At 43.1% G+C, this 20,006-nt stretch overlaps 1 protein-coding gene and 1 long non-coding RNA gene across 3 annotated transcripts in view; one reads left to right on the top strand and one right to left on the bottom strand.

The window, feature by feature from the left end:
- The window catches only part of LOC117394605 (zinc finger protein 704-like), a 111,778-nt gene that overhangs the window by 9,441 nt on the left and 82,331 nt on the right, over positions 1–20,006 (bottom strand). The window contains exons 7-8 of one of the 2 annotated variants that reach the window (XM_033992938.3): positions 15,130–15,234; positions 5,191–5,288 (exon numbers count right to left, since the gene is read on the bottom strand). In XM_033992938.3, the coding sequence (XP_033848829.2) occupies positions 5,191–5,288; positions 15,130–15,234 (203 nt within the window). The remainder of the gene's footprint in view (positions 1–5,190; positions 5,289–15,129; positions 15,235–20,006) is intronic. The other variant, XM_059013571.1, reaches the window with a different exon arrangement.
- The window catches only part of LOC131720977 (uncharacterized), a 68,118-nt gene that overhangs the window by 17,196 nt on the left and 30,916 nt on the right, over positions 1–20,006 (top strand). The gene's annotated exons all lie outside the window — the stretch shown is intronic.

Here is a 20,006-nt window from a genome sequence, read left to right as displayed (position 1 = left end):
TGCTATTTGATTGGTTTCCACACAGTTTAGTTTTTTCTTTTCCCACCCAGTTGTTATATTAATCAGGCAGGCTATTTGTGCGCCAGCACGAAGCACCAGCAAACAGAAGAGCCTCAACAAAAGAGCCGGGAGTCTAGCTGTGGGAGTCCAGCGAGGGGAGGCCTGGGCCGAGACGCTGTTGGAATAAATCTGAACCTAACAGCGCTCTGGAAGATGCCATCTACTAGTCTGTACCCTCCACCCCACCGCTCCCACTGTGCCTATTTGTCTCGCCTGTCCTGCTATGACTGTCTCTCACATCCCTGTTCTATCCTCTCACCCTCAGCCCTCTCAATGCCGCTGCTCCTCCAACCCCTCTAACCTCATCCCTCTGCCTCTCCCCCCCCCCCCCCCCCCCCCACACACTCTCTGGTGCACTCTGGAACTGTCACTCTTCTGCTAACAAAGCTGATTTCATCTCTGCCTTTGTCTTCCACCTCTCTCTCTATTACCTTGCTCTCACTGAAACCTGGCTGTCCCCCGATAACACTGTAACTCCTGCCACCCTGTCCTCTCTCTATGTCCTGTCCCATACCCTGCGTCTCACTGGACAGGGAAGTGGGACTGGTCTTCTCCTCTCTCCCTCCTTACTCTTCTGTCCCCTCCGACCTCTTCTCACTCTCTGTTAACACCTTTGAATTTCATGCTGTCCAACTAACCTCTCCCTGTCAACTCCTGCTAATTGTACTGTACCGTCCCCTTGGACCTCTCGCTCACTTTCTCGATGAACTCGACTAACTACTCTCCTCCCTCCACTCTCTGTCTACCCCAACTGTCCTGTTAGGTGACTTCAATATCCATCTCTCCTCCTACCCCCACTGTCACCTCTTGCCGTAACCTCCACTCTCTCTCCCCCTCTGTCCTTGCCTCCACTGCTTTCTCTCAACTCCCTCCTATCGACTCCTTCTCACAACTCTCTGTAGACTCTGCTACCTCCACCCTCTTCTCCTTCCTCACCTCCTCCCTCTGTCCCCTCACGTCCCGACCTGCTTGTCCCTCCCCTCCCCAACCCTGGCTCTCCTCTGCGCTCCCCTCAGCAAGAATCACACTGCGATCTGCTGAAAAGAAATGGAAGAGAACCAAACTCCCTGCTGCCCTAGACCTCCACCGCACTCTCCCCTCCTCCTCCTCTACTCTCTCTTCTGCTGAATGTACTTATTTCCAATCTGTAATCCAAGCCTCCACTAACAACCCACGTAAACTATTCTCTACCTTCTCCTCCCTCCTAAACCCTTCCCCCTCCTCCTCCCTCCTCTATCTCCTGACTTTGCTTCTTTCTTCTCTTCTAAAATCTCAGATATCCGCAAACTCTTGAACACCTCTCCCTCCCCCCTACTTCCCTTCATCTCCTCCCTTCTCAATACCTCTCTCATTTCTGGTCTCTTTCCCTCTGCCTTCAAACAACCCTCTATCACTACCCTCTTTCTCTTCTAAAATCTCACCTCTCCCTCCCCCGCACCCCCTCCTGCTCCAACCCCTACACCCACTACATCCCCTACTAACTCACCCTCCTTCTCCACCTTCTTGCCCCTCTCAGACTCTGACCTCTCCTCCCTGCTCCAGGGTCACAAACCCACCACGTGTGCCTTGGACCCCCTCCCCACTCACCTCTTTCAAGCTGCTGCTCCTGCTCTACTCCCCTTCATCTCCTCCCTCCTCAACACCTCTCTACTTTCTGGTATCTTTCCCTCTGCCTTCAAAAAAGCCTCTATCACTCCCCTCCTCAAAAAACCTACCCTCGACCCCACCTCCCTCCAGAGCTACCGTCCTGTCTCCCTCCTACCCTTCTTCTCCAAAACCGTCCAGCGGGCTGTACACCGCCAGCTCTCTGCTTTCCTGTCCAACCACTCTCTGCTCGACTCTCTCCAATCTGGCTTCTGCTCTGCTCACTCCACTGAAACTGCCCTCCTGTCTGTCACCAACTCACTAAACTCTACCCGAGCTGCCTCTCTCTCCTCTGTCCTAATTCTCCTCGACCTCTCTACTGCCTTTGACACTGTCGATCACTCTATTCTACTATCCTCTCTCACTGACCTGGGAATCTCTGGCACTGCTCTGGCCTGGTTCTCCTCCTATCTCTCCAACCGCACTTACCAGGTAACCTGGCGTGGAGGAAGCTCCACACCTCGCCCTCTCTCAACAGGAGACCCCAAGGGTCAGTCTTGGGTCCTCTCCTCTCTACACCCACTCCCTGGACCCCCTCATTGCATCCTATGTTTTCTCATACCATTTTTGTGCTGATGATGCTCAGATTTTCCTCTCCTTCCCCACCTCTGACTCCACCATCCCCTCCCGTATCTCTACCTGTCTGTCTGCTATCTCCTCCTGGATGCACTCGCATCACCTCAAACTCAACCTGTCTAAATCTGACCTCCTGTTCTTTCCCTCCTCCTCCCCCTCCTCTGATCTCTCTATCTCCGTTCCTCTGGAATCTACCACACTCTCTCCCTCCTCCTCAGCTAAGAACCTCGGAGTCACCCTGGACCCCTGCCTCTCTTATTCCCAGCACATCTCCACTCTGGCACGCACTTGCCGATTCTTCCTGAGCAACATACGAAGAATCCGACACTTCCTCACCAACTACGCCACCCAGCTCCTGGTCCAGGCCCTGGTACTCTCCCGCCTAGACTACTGCAACTCCCTCCTGGCTGGCCTCCCTGCGTCCGCCACCCGTCCGCTCCAGCTCATCCAGAACTCCGCTGCACGCCTGGTGTTCTCCCACATAACTCCACTGCTCCGCTCACTCCACTGGCTCCCGATCACCGCTCGCATCCAGTTCAAGACTCTTGTACTAGCCTACAGATGCCTTGACTAGACTGCACCCAGCTACCTCCAGACCCTCATCTCTCCCTGCACCCCCACTCCACCTCTCTGCTCCTCCTGCACTAGAAGACTGGCTCTACCTCCTCTACCTTCCCCTGCCTCCAGAGCTCGCTCCTTCTCCACCCTCACCCCGCAGTGGTGGAATGACCTTCCTACAGATGTCAGGACTGCCCAGTCCCTGACCACCTTCCTGCGCCTCCTCAAGACTCACCTCTTCAGACAGCACCTGTATAACTCCTCTTTTTTCCCCTCTGGACACTTACCTCTCTTCCTTAAATGCGCTTTACTTGCTCTTATCCGCCCCCTATTTTACTGCATTGAATCCTGTACTTTAGAGTACTGTAATCTGTCAAGTATTATTTAATCTGTAGTATTTTGTATTTAATTATATCCTGATGTAACTATCACTGACACTGTTAGAACCAAAGCCGTTGTATTTATCTTGCTCTTAATTGTATTATTACTTGTACTGTGATACTTGAAATGTATTTTTGTTTACAACTGTAAGTCGCCCTGGATAAGGGTGTCTGCTAAGAAATAAATAATAATAATAATAATAATAATAATAATAGAGGAGTCTGGAAGCCATGAATGAATCTTGGTTATAAATCTCCCTCGCGACCTGTGAGGTTGCTGCATAAAGGGAACAGAGTGCCCCGGACTGGATGGTCAGACAATTCATTCCAAGAGTTAGGTGGAAGTCGGCCATCTAGAAAGGTGGCGGTGCTATGGTACACCAAGTCATCGCTCCAGAGGGAAAGCGATGTGGCAACCATGGATTGGAGGAGAAACGGTTGCACTCGCTAACCAATGGGACGTGACTAGGTGATAAGAACATAAGAAAATTTACAAACGAGAGGAGGCCATTCAGCCCATCTTGCTCGTTTGGTTGTTAGTAGTTTATTAATCCCAGAATCTCATCAAGCAGCTTCTTGAAGGATCCCAGGGTGTCAGCTTCAACAACATTAGTGGGGAGTTGGTTCCAGACCCTCACAATTCTCTGTGTAAAAAAGAGCCTCCTATTTTCTGTTCTGAATGCCCCTTTATCTAATCTCCATTTGTGACCCCTGGTCCTTGTTTCTTTTTTCAGGTCAAAAAAGTCCCCTGGGTCGACATTGTCTATACCTTTTAGGATTTTGAATGCTTGAATCAGATCACCGCGTAGTCTTCTTTGTTCAAGACTGAATAGATTCGATTCTTTTAGCCTGTCTGCATACGACATGCCTTTTAAACCCGGGATAATTCTGGTCGCTCTTCTTTGCACTCTTTCTAGAGCAGCAATATGCTTTTTGTAACGAGGTGACCAGAACTGAACACAATATTCTAGGTGAGGTCTTACTAATTCATTGTAAAGTTTTAACATTACTTCCCCTGATTTAAATTCAACACTTCTCAAAATATATCCGAGCATCTTGTTGGCCTTTTTTATAGCTTCTCCACATTGTCTAGATGAAGACATTTCTGAGTCAACACAACTTTTTCATAGATTCCTTCTTCAATTTCAGTCTCTCCCATATGACATTTATAATGCACATTTTTATTGCCTCTGTTCCTTTATTAATCTGTTCCTTTTGTTTATGGTTAAGAGAAATGCTGAAGGACAAAAGTAAAATAACTGTGAGGGTTTAGTGTTGTTTGTTTTGTCGAGTCTAATTGTACTGTTTGTTATTATTTATCCGGAGCTGTCGCTTAAGGCCAGCACAAACCCGGGCAACACTTCACCATTGTTCACAGATAAATTGTAATTACACTACTTGCACATTTGCACTCACTGTGGACTTATGATCGTGTGTGTGTGTCTTGTGGGGGTTTAATACTGTGTATATTATTTCTGGACTGTAGCCCATAGTTTAAACAGTGCAATACACATTGCTGTGTATTGCCTGGAATCATTGTTTACGGTTACAAACGACCTGGATTACAACCCTTTCCCAAATAAAACATTGTTTGGACCTTGCAATCACTTGTTTGCCATTACTTGTGCACCACATCACATCTACACCTGCGCACTACAGCCACTTTTCCACAGGTACATACAGTCATATAAATACATAGTTATACTTCATTAGTTTAACTGAACAATTCCCTAGATCTTACCCTTAGTACAATGCCATTCCCAATGTAGATCTCTCATTCTGATATTAGAAAGAAAACACATCTTGGCAAACACTAATTTGGTATTACATTTATAACATCATTTTCAGTTCACTCACTGCTCTAAAATAGTCAGCACATCCCCAGTTTTGTCAGCACATCCACAGTTTTATTGACAGACCCCCCACAAACAGACAACACTACAATTATACAGTGAGCAGAAACAAGCAGTACCTGAGTCCCACTGCAGCTCTGGGCGGTGATGACAGCACAACATGGGCCTGTGGACAATGTTCTCTAAATCCATGGGTACGGATGTGTGGTGGTGATGCCTACAATCCCGACAGATAAGTAAAACAATTTTAAAAGTAGCCAAAAATCTCTAGAAGGATCCAGAATGACTAGGCATTTTGCAAGAGTGACCATTGTCCCTTTATTTATGTTATTAAAATTTGTCTGGCTAGGTTATTAACAGAGTTCAAACATCTGGTTCTGACCTCAGCAGCACCTTGGTGGCACCACCACCAGAGGCTTGAAACTAGAGCTTGGATTGCAAAATGTCAGCTTTGATCCCCATCATTTATACTTGGGAAATGTAAAAACACAAAACTATTATGTAGCATCACAATATTCATTAGTTTACTAAACAAATACAAGTCTACACTTAGCGGTTTTGACCAGTACTGCAGCTGGATCCAATATATCGCCATTAAGTATTTATTATTTTTCTGTATGTATGCTATATTAATCTGTGAAAACTAAATTTAAAAAGTCTATCTGCAATATAGGCTAATAAAATACTATTTGAGGTACTGGTATTGACATAATAATTTAAAAGTGGTGTTTGTGGGTGTTTTTGAAAAGTACATAAGAACATAAGAACAGAAGAAAGTTTCTAAACGAGAGGAGGCCATTCGGCCCATCTTGCTCATTTGGTTGTTAGTAGCTTATTGATCCCAGAATCTCATCAAGCAGCTTCTTGAAGGATCCCAGGGTGTCAGCTTCAACATTACTGGGGAGTTGGTTCCAGACCCTCACAATTCGCTGTGTAAAAAAGTGCCTCCTATTTTCTGTTCTGAATGCCCATTTATTTAATCTCCATTTGTGACCCCTGGTCCTTGTTTCTTTTTTCAGTTAAAAAAAGTCCCTTGGGTCAACATTGTCAATACCTTTTAGAATTTTGAATGCTTGAAAAAGATCACCGCGTAGTCTTCTTTGTTCAAGACTGAATAGATTCCATTCTTTTAGCCTGTCTGCATACAACATGCCTTTTAAACCTGGTATAATTCTGGTTGCTCTTCTTTGCACTCTTTCTAGAGCAGCAATATCCTTTTTGTAATGAGGTGACCAGAACTGAACACAATATTCTAGATGAGGTCTTACCCATTTATTCAGCACGTCTCAGGCGCGTCAAGTCCAATTTATTTTCACATGCACAATTTATTTTAGACACGCTGTTTAAAAGTATTTTTTCACAGTAAAACAGGTTTAAAAGGCACTGCATATCAACAGGACACTCAGTACTGCATCGCCAGCCCCGCCCCACCCCTTGTTTGCTGTATTATTCACATTCCTCTTCATAGTCGTGCATACCGATAAATCATCTCCTGATCACTCGTTTTATCACCAAACTTCTCAATAATGCGATCCAAGTCATTATTTTATTACTATAACATCTCAAAAGGCTCTGCAAATGTCTGTGATATTCTTTGAGCGCTGGATGCAGAAGTAGCTATCTTGTTTGTTTATGTCCGTGTTATCTCTGTGGTGCCGGGGCTATGTGTATTGCTCAGATCCGCCCCTTTTTTTCCAGCTTCTCTCGGCTCCTATCGGTCTCACTCGGCCATTGAATGGTTTTCTCTGCTTTTTCTGGAGAAAAAATGACTAGAGACCTGTGTTTTATGTCTTTTTGATGATGTCGGACCCTGTCGGACTGGAAAGGGGAAATTGTAATGTCGGACCTGTCCGACTTAGGACTGCAAAGGGTTAAATGTCATTTGCCATGTGTCTCCCCAGTTCTGAATGCTGTCTAGATCATTTTGAATGACCTTTGCTGCTGCAACAGTGTTTGCCAGTCCTTCTATTTTTGTGTCATCTGCAAATTTAACAAGTTTGCTTCCTATACCAGAATCTAAATCATTCATGTAGATTAGGAATAGCAGAGGACCTAATACTGATCCCTGTGGTACACCACTGGTTACCTCGCTCCATTTTGAGGTTTCTCCTCTAATCAGTACTTTCTGTTTTCTACATGTTAACCACTCCCTAATCCATGTGCATGCATTTCCTTGAATCCCTACTCTGTTCAGTTTGAGAATTAATCATTTATGCGGACTTTGTCAAAAGCTTTCTGGAAATCTAAATAAGCCATGTCATATCGGTTTGCATGTTAGAGAATAAACCACTCTCTTCCCATTTACCTGTTTCAATCACTTATGATTCTGTAGTGGTAACTGATAAACATATTATGGCAGATCTATTTAATGATCACTTTTTTAAAGCCGGGCATTTATTTGATAGGTCCACTCTTAGTAAATGTGTTAGCTCTGTACCAGTTAAGGATGGGGAACAAGTTTTAAGTCCTTTCACCTTCTCATTGCAACCGGTCACAGAAATGGAAATTTTTTTGACGTATTAAGTTAGATCGACCCTAAAAAATCTGCGCGATCTGATGGCATTGATCCTTTTTTTGTAAAATCAGCAGCTTATTTGTTATCTTCACCAGTATATTATTTATTTAACCTTTCTTTTAAAACAGCTGAAATTCCACTAGATTGGAAATCCTCATTTGTCACGCCCTCTTTAAAGGGGGTGAGGTAACAGATCCCAATTGTTATAGGCCTATTGCTAATTTACCCTGCCTCTCTAAGATTATGGAAGCAATTGTAAATAAGCAACTAAGTCTCTTTTTAGAGAGTAACAATATCTTATCTGATACGCAATCAGGTTTTCGTGCTCGACATGGTGTGTTACAGCAGTTTTAAAAGTCCTGAATGATATTACTATGGGCCTTGATAAAAATCACTGTTGTGCTGCTATTTTATTGATTTATCTAAGGCCTTTGATACTGTGGATCATTCTATTCTTTTAAACAAGCTACGGAGTATAGGCTGTGACGGGGTTTCTGCTGCTTGGTTTCAGAACTACCTTTTAAACAGAACGCAATGTGTAAAATCGGATGGATTTATATCACAGCCTTGTTTGGTTACTAAGGGTGTGCCACAAGGTTCGATATTGGGCCCTTCTCTTTTTTCCATTTATAATAATATAATCTTGCTAAGGGAATCGATCATTCACATATCCATCTCTATGCTGATGACACTATTTTATATTCAATTGGCCCTACTCTATCTTCAGTGCTATCAGACTTGCAAACAAGTTTCAATCAGATTCAAAAATCTTTTTGTGATCTACGTTTATTGCTTAATGTTGATAAATCTAAATGTATGTTATTTAATAGGGGACGTGCAAATGTTACTAATCCTGCAGTTCTTGAGCAAGGCTGCAAAATTGGTACCTTTTGTAAGGTTGACCTTGAGCAATGGAAGTTTACAAATATCTGGGTAATTGGCTAGACAGTGCACTTACTTTTAAACCACATATCGTTAAACTACAATCGAAAGTTCGAGCTAGACTCGGCTTTCTTTACCGTAATAAATCATGCTTCACTTGGTCAGTACTTATTGGTACAGATGTCTGTACTACCCATTTTAGATTATGGTTTAAAAGGCATGTCGTATGCAGACAGACTAAAATAATTTAATCTATTCAGTCTTGAACAAAGAAGACTACGCGGCGATCTGATTCAAACATTCAAAATCCTAAAAGGTATAGACAATGTCGACCCAGGGGACTTTTTTGACCTGAAAAAGAAACAAGTACCAGGGGTCACAAATGGAGATTAGATAAAGGGGCATTCAGAACACAAAATAGGAGGCACTTTTTTAAACAGAGAATTGTGAGGGTCTGGAACCAACTTCCCAGTAATGTTGTTGAAGCCGACACCCTGGGATCCTTCAAGAAGCTGCTTGATGAGATTATGGGATCAATAAGCTACTAACAACCAAACGAGCAAGATGGGCTGAATGGCCTCCTCTCGTTTTTAAACTTTCTTATGTTCTTATGTTCTTAACACTGGGAAAATACTATAAGGCGAATAAGTGGTCTGCACATTTTCCATTATTTATTATTTTGTGAACAGTCCAATCAGGGTTTTTGTCATCAAATAGTGATTTTTGATTACAATAGTCAAACTATTAATATAATATCACATTTCACTTAAATATATATATATATATATATATATATATATATATATATATATATATATATATATATATATATACAGACGTGCTCAAATTTGTTGGTACCCTTACAGTTCATTGAAATAATGCTTCATTCCTCCTGAAAAGTGATGAAAAGCAATTTTATCATGTATACTTGCATGCCTTTGGTATGTCATAGAATAAAGCAAAGAAGCTGTGAAAAGAGATGAATTATTGCTTATTCTACAAAGATATTCTAAAATGGCCTGGACACATTTGTTGGTACCCCTTAGAAAAGGTAATAAATAATTGGATTATAGTGATATTTCAAACTAATTAGTTTCTTTAATTAGTATCACACATGTCTCCAATCTTGTAATCAGTCATTCAGCCTATTTAAATGGAGAAAAGTAGTCACTGTGCTGTTTGGTATCATTGTGTGCACCACACTGAACATGGACCAGAGAAAAAAGGAGAGAGTTGTCTAAGGAGATCAGAAAGAAAATAATAGACAAGCATGGTAAATGTAAAGGCTACAAGACCATCTCCAAGCAGCTTGATGTTCCTGTGACAACAGTTGCAAATATTATTAAGAAGTTTAAGGTCCATGGAACTGTAGCCAACCTCCCTGGGCGTGGCCACAAGAGGAAAATCGACCAGAAGGATAGTGCGAATGGTAGAAAAATAACCAAGGATAACTGCCAAAGAGATACAAGCTGAACTCCAAGGTGAAGGTACGTCAGTTTCTGATCGCACCATCCGTCGCTTTTTGAGCGAAAGTGGGCTCCATGGAAGAAGACCCAGGAGGACTCCACTTTTGAAAGAAAAACATAAACAAGCCAGACTGGAATTTGCTAAAATGCATATTGACAAGCCACAATCCTTTTGGGAGAATGTCCTTTGGACAGATGAGTCAAAACTGGAGCTTTTTGGCAAGTCACATCAGCGCTATGTTCACAGACGAAAAAATGAAGCTTTCAAAGAAAAGAACACCATACCTACAGGAAACATGGAGGAGACTCGGTTATGTTTTGGGGCTGCTTTGCTGCGCCTGGCTTAGGGTGCCTTGAATCTGTGCAGGGCACAATGAAATCTCAAGACTATCAAGGCATTCTGGAGCGAAACGTACTGCCCAGTGTCAGAAAGCTCTGTCTCAGTCGCAGGTCATGGGTCCTCCAACAGGATAATGACCCAAAACACACAGCTAAAAGCACCCAAGAATGGATAAGAACAAAACATTGGACTATTCTGAAGTGGCCTTCTATGAGTCCTGATCTGAATCCTATCGAACATCTATGGAAAGAGATGAAACTTGCAGTCTGGAGAAGGCACCCATCAAACCTGAGACAGCTGGAGCAGTTTGCTCAGGAAGAGTGGGCCAAACTACCTGTTAACAGGTGCAGAAGTCTCATTGAGAGCTACAGAAAACGTTTGATTGCAGTGATTGCCTCTAAAGGTTGTGCAACAAAATATTAGGTTAGCGGTCCCATCATTTTTGTCCATGCCATTTTCATTTGTTTTATTATTTACAATATTATGTTGAATAAAAAATCAAAAGCAAAGTCTGATTTCTATTAAATATGGAATAAACAATGGTGGATGCCAATTACTTTTGTCAGTTTCAAGTTATTTCAGAGAAAATTGTGCATTCTTCGTTTTTTGTGTAGGGGTACCAACAAATTTGAGCACGTCTGTATATATATATATATATATATATATATATATATATATATATATATATATATATATATATATATACATACAGTACTGTGCAAAAGTTTTAGGCAGGTGTGAAAAAATGCTGTAAAGTAAGAATGCTTTCAAAAATAGACATGTTAATAGTTTATATTTATCAATTAACAAAATGCAAAGTGAGTGAACAGAAGAAAAATCTACATCAAATCAATATTTGGTGTGACCACCCTTTGCCTTCAAAACAGCATCAATTCTTCTAGGTACACTTGCACAAAGTCAGGGATTTTGTAGGCATATAGTCAGGTGTATAATTAAACAATTATACCAAACAGGTGCTAATGGTCATCAATTCAATATGTAGGTTGAAACACAATCATTAACTGAAACAGAAACACCTGTGTAGGAGGAATAAAACTGGGTGAGGAACAGCCAGACTCAGCTAACAAGGTGAGGTTGCTGAAGACTTTGAGTTTACTGTCAAAAGTCATACACCATGGCAAGACTGTTTAGTACGTTTTGTTTGTCTATTTTATTTTGGCGTAGAGTGCTGTGTCCTGTTTTTGTGTTCTCTTGTTTTGTTTATTAAATGCTGAGCACAACCAAGTGCTCAGCTTCACCAACCTCGCTGTCTCTGTCTGTCTGTCTGTCTGTCTGTTTCTTCCGGGTCTGACGGGTCACCACTCAGCCAGCCTTGTGACAAGGTTGAAACACAATCATTAACTGAAACAGAAACAGCTGTGTAGGAGGAATAAAACTGGGTGAGGAACAGCCAAACTCAGCTAACAACAAAAGTCATACACCATGGCAAGACTGAGCACAGCAACAAGACACAAGGCAGTTATACTGCATCAGCAAGGTCTCTCCCAGGCAGAAATTTCAAGGCAGACAGGGGTTTCCAGATGTGCTGTCCAAGCTCTTTTGAAGAAGCACAAAGAAACAGGCAACGTTGAGGACCGTAGACGCAGTGGTCGGCCAAGGAAACTTACTGCAGCAGATGAAAGACACATCATGCTTACTTCCCTTCGCAATCGGAAGATGTCCAGCAGTGCCATCAGCTCAGAATTGGCAGAAAACAGTGGGACCCTGCTACACCCATCTACTGTCCGAAGAAGTCTGGTCAGAAGTGGCCTTCATGGAAGACTTGCGGCCAAAAAGCCATACCTCTGACGTGGAAACAAGGCCAAGCGACTCAACTATGAACGAAAACACAGGAACTGGGGTGCAGAAAAATGGCAGCAGGTGCTCTGGACTGATGAGTCCAAATTTGAAATATCTGGCTGTAGCAGAAGGCAGTTTGTTCGCCGAAGGGCTGGAGAGCGGTACACGAATGAGTGTCTGCAGGCAACAGTGAAGCATGGTGGAGGTTCCTTGCAAGTTTGGGGCTGCATTTCTGCAAATGGAGTTGGGGATTTGGTCAGAATTAATGGTCTCCTCAATGCTGAGAAGTACAGGCAGATACTTATCCATCATGCAATACCATCAGGGAGGCATCTGATTGGTCCCAAATTTATTCTGCAGCATGACAACGACCCCAAACATACAGTGAAAGTCATTAAGAACTATCTTCAGCGTAAAGAAGAACAAGGAGTCCTGGAAGTGATGGTATGGCCCCCACAGAGCCCTGATCTCAACATCATCGAGTGTCTGGGATTACATGAAGAGAGAGAAGCAACTGAAGCTGCCTAAATCCACAGAAGACCTGTGGTTAGTTCTCCAAGATGTTTGGGCCAACCTACCTGCCGAGTTCCTTCAAAAACTGTGTGCAAGTGTACCTAGAAGAATTGATGCTGTTTTGAAGGCAAAGGGTGGTCACACCAAATATTGATTTGATGTAGATTTTTCTTCTGTTCACTCACTTTGCATTTTGTTAATTGATAAATATAAACTATTAACATGTCTATTTTTGAAAGCATTCTTACTTTACAGCATTTTTTCACACCTGCCTAAAACTTTTGCACAGTACTGTATATAAATAAAAAGAAGAACGTGTGGATTCTGACAGGGTCTATCATGCAAATTGATAGCCAGTTTTTGCAGCAGAGCTGTCACCTCCTGAGACACTGTAGCAGCATCTTGTGGGTTTGTGACTAATGTTGTAGTCATGCCTCGAAAGTGGAGGACCATGCTTGAATCGTAGCAAATAGCCAGCCTGAACGATAGTAAGCACCCAGATGCCTGTGGTGCACTGACGCCAATAGTCCCGCTGGCTCCCTGAGAAAGGGCCCTGGGCCTGTGGCAGCAAACTCATAGGGCTGCTGTATTGCCTGTGGCTTTACCTGTGCCTTCTGTCTTTGCACAGGGGAGCGGAACCTATTATGGCCACCGCAACAAGCAGCCGCAGACCGGTCATGAGCATCGTCTGGCAGGGGGCACAGCTGGCTCTGACGGTTTTTGGGGCTGCTGGGTCATAGGCGGTAGGCTCATCATCAAAAATGGATTGCCTTGTTTCCCCTGCTATAGGCCAGGGCACACCTCTACAGAGGCAGCGTTGGACAGTATGTCCTATTGTGGCCAATCAATGCTTGGGGCCCCAAAGGGGCAGGCAGGGCAGGTGCTGCCAAGCGTTCCCACAGCAAGAACAGTTCCTTAGTGGGAAACAGCTGCCCAGATTTTTTCAATCTGGTCCGAGCCTGCTGATCATCTGGAATGGTGACTCTTCTTCCTCCTTCGCGGGGGAGGGGAAGGAGAGGAGGATGAAGAAAAAGGTGCAGAGATCTGTGAGCGCAGTCTTTTTAATACCTCTGGTGCAGAGTCAGGACTGTGTCACAGGATCAGTGAGCAGCTTTGGTATGCAATATTCATGATTCAGGTCTTTAGGAGGTAAATACCCATTCGGTAATGGTTACATTTCGTACTTGAAAGGGAACTTATTTGAGACCTCTTTATTCTAAAAAATAAGAACAGTATCAAATTTAGATGTTATGACAAATATTTAAACAAGGACATGTTTCCTTATTCACATACTAATGCCCCCAAAAACACATAATTATATTTACAGCTCATAGAAATATACTCCAAAGATACAGGATGTAAACACACATATATTACATATTATTGTGAAAATTATTGTTTAATTACATTACTGTCGCATGGATTTTAAATAACTAACACATGTCTCTTGAATATGAAATGCATTACAGTTTCTACATAGCTGACATGTTATGTATAATTAAACTAATCTGCTTAATTTACCCCTATTTTTTTGCTTACTAATGTTTCCATTATACAGCTATGGCCAAATGTTTTGCATCACCCGATAGACTAATTACTGCTTCATAAAGTCGAATGAAACCTGCTGAATAATGGGTTGGATGGGTTGGTGGGGATGTCCCCAGACCAGGAAGTTGACTGACACACACACAGGTACTGAGGGTTGAAGTGCTGGTGCGGGTACTTATTAGATTACAAAAATAAATCAAAAAAGGACTGACAAAAACATGATCACAGAGCAAAATAAAAAGGTTTCACGAAACAAATCACAAACACAAAATAATTCACAAAACCGTGCCTGTCTTCCAGCACGAGTAGCAATTGTATTCTTTCTACTTTCTGTTTCTCTCACGCTCGCTCTCGCTCACTAGCTCACGTTCCTCCTTCCTCAACACCCACCCCGTTTAGCAAACGCTGCGGTTTTTTATAATGTGGTCATCTCCAGATTACCAAATCCTTAATCAATCTGGAGATGACCACAATCTGCACAAGAGTTTTAAATATGCTTGGTCGACAGCCAATCTGTTAATAATGAATTTGCTGCCGACCATGCATTCTCACGAGATGTCTGGCAGAGACGATCTGCTACCATCTCCCCTGCCAGACCACATTTAAACAATACAATATATCACCCATTCCAAATAAACACAAACGATACATTACATCCAAATCATAATACAATACAACCCCACAAACCATTCATTAAATAAACCAACAATATACACGTGTACATGCCAATAATTACATTAACAATTCCCTCACATACACCTAGGTGTTTCCCATTTAGCCCTAGAGGCTCTCTCCCTACCACACTGGCATTTCAAACTCTAATATAAAATACTTATTTTTATTAAATTGTCTCAATCCTACAATTCCAGGTGATGCAAAACATTTGGCCATAGCTGTACAGTTCATACACATTGCCCTTTTACTGAAATTTAACAAGATCTTGATGCCTCTTGTAAAAAATACTCCATACTACTGGTTTAGTAGTTTTACTTACAGGGATACCAGTAAAAGCAACAGGTGGAGACTGCCAGGAAATACTAAAGCTGCTGCTGCTTGGAGTGAAGTTGGCAGACCCTGGAATGTTAACAGGTGCTGTTGCCTGGAAAACAGAATGTTTTTTGTAGACCTCCTACAGTAAACTGAAAAATATCTCCATCAATACATTTTTTCAAATTACTAAATGGTGCAGCCTGAATATTTAAACCACCTTTCAGCATATATTAAAATGTAGAATAGTGTCTGCTATGACCATCAGTAGAATACCTGACTAGTTAATGCTAAGACACAGAATGCAACATCAGACCCAATTTGCAATTGGTCAGGTCACAGTTATCAACAACGGCCACATATTGTAATAATATGGGTGTACTATGTAGATGGGTGAAAATATATGTATATTTCCGCTAATGGACTACATGTATAACAGGATATAACACAACAAACCACAGTAAACTAACTTTTATAAAGACACATTCAAATTTGTAAAGAAGTTATTCACCAGTGAGAAAAATGGCACACTAAAAGCATCTAAGTTTGAGCTGGAGAGATATTTGGAGGAAACAGATTAAAAAAGGCAATTCCTTCAGACATCTCACCTATCAATCCACCAGAATACGAAATGGAGGACTGTGCACCTAAGTGGAAAGACATAGAGCAAGCTGTGAAAAAAGCAAGGGCTTCATCTTCTCCAGGGCCTAATGGAGTTCCATACAGAGTGTACAAGAGTGCTTCAGGAGTTCTACGAATCCTGTGGAAATTGATGAAAGTGGCATGGGAAAAACAGGTTGTACCAAGAGCATGGCGCCGAGCAGGTGGAGTCTTTATACCAAAAGAAAAAGATTCTACAAGCATCAGTCAATTTCGCTCTATTTCCCTATTAAACGTAGAAGGCAAGATTTTCTTCAGCATTATTGCTCAGAAATTGTCAACTTACCTATTAAAGAACTGCTTCATTGACACTACAAAAAGTGGGCATTCTGGCTACAAATTCAATCAAAAAGGAGAGGAAGGAGCTCCATGTGACATTCCTGGATTTGGCTAATGCATATGGTTCAGTGCCACATGAACTTCTTTGGGCAGGATTTGATTTTTTCAGTGTACTGATGACAATAACAAATTTAGTGAAAGCCTACTTTTGAGATTTGCAATTTAATTAGACAACAAGCAGTGGAAGTGCTGAAGAGCATAGACAGCAGCGCTTTACCAGGCAAACTAAACCTCTGGTGCTTTCAGTTTGGTCTACTGCCGAGGCTGCTGTGGCCACTGACTGTGTTCTTTGACAACAGTAAAGAAGCTGGAAGCTTTAATCAGTTCATACATCAGGAAATAGTTGGGAGTTCCACGCTGCCTCAGCAGAGTGGGACTTTATGGTAACGGAATACTGCAGCTACCAGTCTCCGCTCTAACCGAGGAGTTTAAGTGCGTCAAGTTCCGACTGGAAATGACATTAGTAGAGTCACGTGACAAATGCGTAAGGGAGGCAGCACCTGTGTTGAAAACTAGAAGAAAGTGGGCGGCAAAGAAAGCTGTGGAAGATGCAAAGGTTGCCCTTCGAATCGGTGATATCATGGGGCAAGTTCAGCATGGAAGAGGGGGTCTTGGTCTCAGTTCAGCTACTCCTACATGGCACAAGGCAGCCACAGCTCAATGGAGGAAGCTGGTAGTCACTGAGGTGCAAAAGCAGGAGGAGAGGATGAGGTGTGTAAAGGCCGTTTCCCAGGCCAAGCAGGGAGAATGGATGAGATGGGAGAGTGTGGAAAGACGCAAGATCAGCTGGTAAGACCTATGGACAATGGAAAAGAGCAGGATCAGTTTCCTCATCAGGTCAACATATGATGTTCTCCCATCATCACAGAACATAAACCTCTGGATAGGAGAGGATCCCTCATGTCCTTTGTGTTCATCACCTGCAACATTAAGGCACATTTTGACAGGATGTAAGGTGGCTCTTAGCCAAGGACGGTTTACTTGGCGCCATGACCAGGTGCTGCGATGTTTGGCCTTAGCATTGGAAGACAAGCATAACATGACCAATAAGTTGCCACCTGTTCCATCAAAACATTACACACAAAAGACAACATTCCTCTGCCCAGGAGAGCAACCTCCAAGAAAAGGTGTTAAAACCAAGCCTCACCCAGGACAACTGGAAGATGCTAGAGACTGGAAAATGCTGATATATGTTGGTCAACAGCTTATTTTTCCACCTGAGTTTGCCACCATTAACCTTTGACCAGATATTGTCTTGTGGTCTGGATCAGCACGCCGTGTTCACCTGGTAGAGTTAACAGTGCCATGGGAGGATGCTGTAGATGAGGCTTATTAGAGGAAGAAACTTCGGTACGCTCAACTAGCCGCTAAAGCGGAACAGCGAGGATGGAGAGTCCAGGTTTACCCAGTGGAGGTGGGTTGTCGAGGATTTGTGGCACACTCTACAACCCAGTTTCTCAGAGAATTCAGGTTCAGTGGCCAAGAGTTGTGTCGCACAGCACTTATCTGAAGCAGCAGAAAGGAGCAGCAACTTTCTGGCTGAAGATCTCAAGCACAATAGAAAGAAAGCAACGCTGATGTACGGGTAAGTAAGCTAGGCTGAGTTGAGTGGGGGATGGAGGGGGTGATGCTGGGACACCAGAATCACTGTCGAGCCCTCTTGAGGTGTTGTGGGCTAATCGACAAAACACTGAGGATGGAAGGTGCCCACTTGAAGACCCCAGAGATGAATCCTACTTAGCTCAATCCAGATGGTTGTCATGCTGATGCACTGGGGAGACAGCACTGTGGTTGATCCAGCATCGCAGCCGTTGTGTGTGCTGATGCGCTGGGGAGGCAAAATAAGCTGATCCCAGAAGCCAGCATTACACTTCAGCCATCAACACCAGGCAGAAGGATATCTACATCATCAGATGGAAAGAAACGCAAATGTATGGAGATGCAGATCGATCACATTAGTTTACTGCAATGCTTATCTTGGCGAGAGCGGAGTTCAAATTAGCATGATAACACGGACATAAACAAACAAGATAGCTGCTTCCGCATCCAGCGCTCAAAGAATATCACGGACATTTGTAGAGCTTTTTTAGATGTTATAGTAATAAAATAATGACTTGGATTGCATTATTGAGGAGTTTGATGATAAAACGAGTGATTAGGAGATGATTTATCGGTATGCACTACTATGTAGAGGTATGTGAAAAAAAAAGCGAACAAGGGGTGGGGTGGGGCTGGAGATGCAGTACTGAGTGTCCTCTTGATATGCAGTGCCTTTTAAACCTGTTTTACTGTGAAAAAAAATTTAAACAGTGCGTCTAAAATAAACTGCGCGTGTGAAAATAAATTGGACCGGATGTGCCTGAGACGCGCTGAATAAATGGACCGCTAAGGGTTAAATGGCCTCCATTGTTACAGTAAATAAGGATCTAACCACGTAGTGTGCAGGGTGAGTCATGCAGTCAAAGGAGCACAAGTTTGCATCTTGGCTGTGCAAAGTCACCGGTCACCGGTCTGGAGATTCCTAAAGGAATGTCGCATTGGCGAGGCAAAACCGGCAGAGGCTGTTTCTCCTCATAGCACTACAGTGGACCCTACTGGCCACGTGTCAAGTGAGCCCAAGTGGACACCTGCAGGGCTCACTGTCATCCACAGCCGAGTTCCTTGGTTTGGTCGTGGAATCGGAGGACTCTCACTGACCTTCAGTTCTCCTGAGCTGTGTGTGGGATATTACTGCAGTGAGGGAAAGTAATTGAACATTCTAAATTAGGTAGAAAATCAGAGGTAAAACAATTGGGAACTATACAAATTGAAATAAATAAAGAAGAATCAGTACATCCCTTCACATTAAAAAACAATAATAATACCTGTGACAGAGTAAAGTGATCAGCTCGGGAGCAGGTCAGATCCATTGAGGGGAAGGTTATTGAAGGTACAAGACCTGAAACCTTTCCGCACTTTATCATAGCCGGGCGCTTACTATATAGAGTAACCCGGGCCGCCGGGACAGGACAGCCCGTAACACAGTTATTGGTTCCTGAGCCTTTTCATAATGTCATGAGATTAGCTCATGACCTCTCTTTGTGGGACACTTAGGGGTCGAAAAGACTCAGGAACGAATTCTGGCCCGGTTTTGCTGGCCCGGGCTATATGAGCAAGTGCAGAAATATGCATAAGCATGCCCAGATTGCCAATTAGTTGCTCCGAAATCAGTTTTCCCCTCCCCGTTGGTCTCACTGCCGGTGGTTGGCATACCGTTTGAACGCATTAGTAGGGCCGCTAGAGACCGCCGATCGCGGATACCGATATATTTTAGTGGTGATGGATTATGCAACTCCCCAAGTGGTGCCTATGCGCTCCATGCATTCCAAAACAATAGCAGATGAATTGGCCAAACTGTTTGCAAGAGTGGGAATCCCGAAGGAAATACTGACTGATCAGGGCACCTCCTTTATGTCTGATTGTATGTCAGCTGTGTAAATTATTAAAAATACGTTCGATTCGGACCTGTTTATCATCCGCAGACGGATGGGCTAGTCAAACGATTTAATCAGACCTTAAAGAAGATGTTGCGCCGTTTTGTTAAACAAGAACAGTGGAATTGGGTTAAATTACTTCCTTATCTCCTCTTTGCAGGTCGAGAGGTACCGCAGTCCTCAACTGGGTTTTCCCTGTTTGAGTTACTGTATGGGAGAAGGTCGCAAGGTATTCTCGATCTGATTAGAGAGAGGTGGGAAGAACCAAATTTAACTTCCAAAAATGTAGTCAGTTACGTGCTACACCTTCGCGATCGCCTGGAATTGGTTGGTCAAGTGGCCCAGGACAATCTAAAAACGGCTCAAGAATGCCAGGAAAGACAATATAACAAAAATGCCTTAATTTGGACCT

Source organism: Acipenser ruthenus, chromosome 3, assembly GCF_902713425.1.
Source record: "Acipenser ruthenus chromosome 3, fAciRut3.2 maternal haplotype, whole genome shotgun sequence".
Lineage (NCBI taxonomy): Eukaryota > Metazoa > Chordata > Actinopteri > Acipenseriformes > Acipenseridae > Acipenser > Acipenser ruthenus.
The sequence above is the reverse complement of the archived record's forward strand: the minus strand, read 5'-3'. Positions and strand labels throughout refer to the sequence as shown.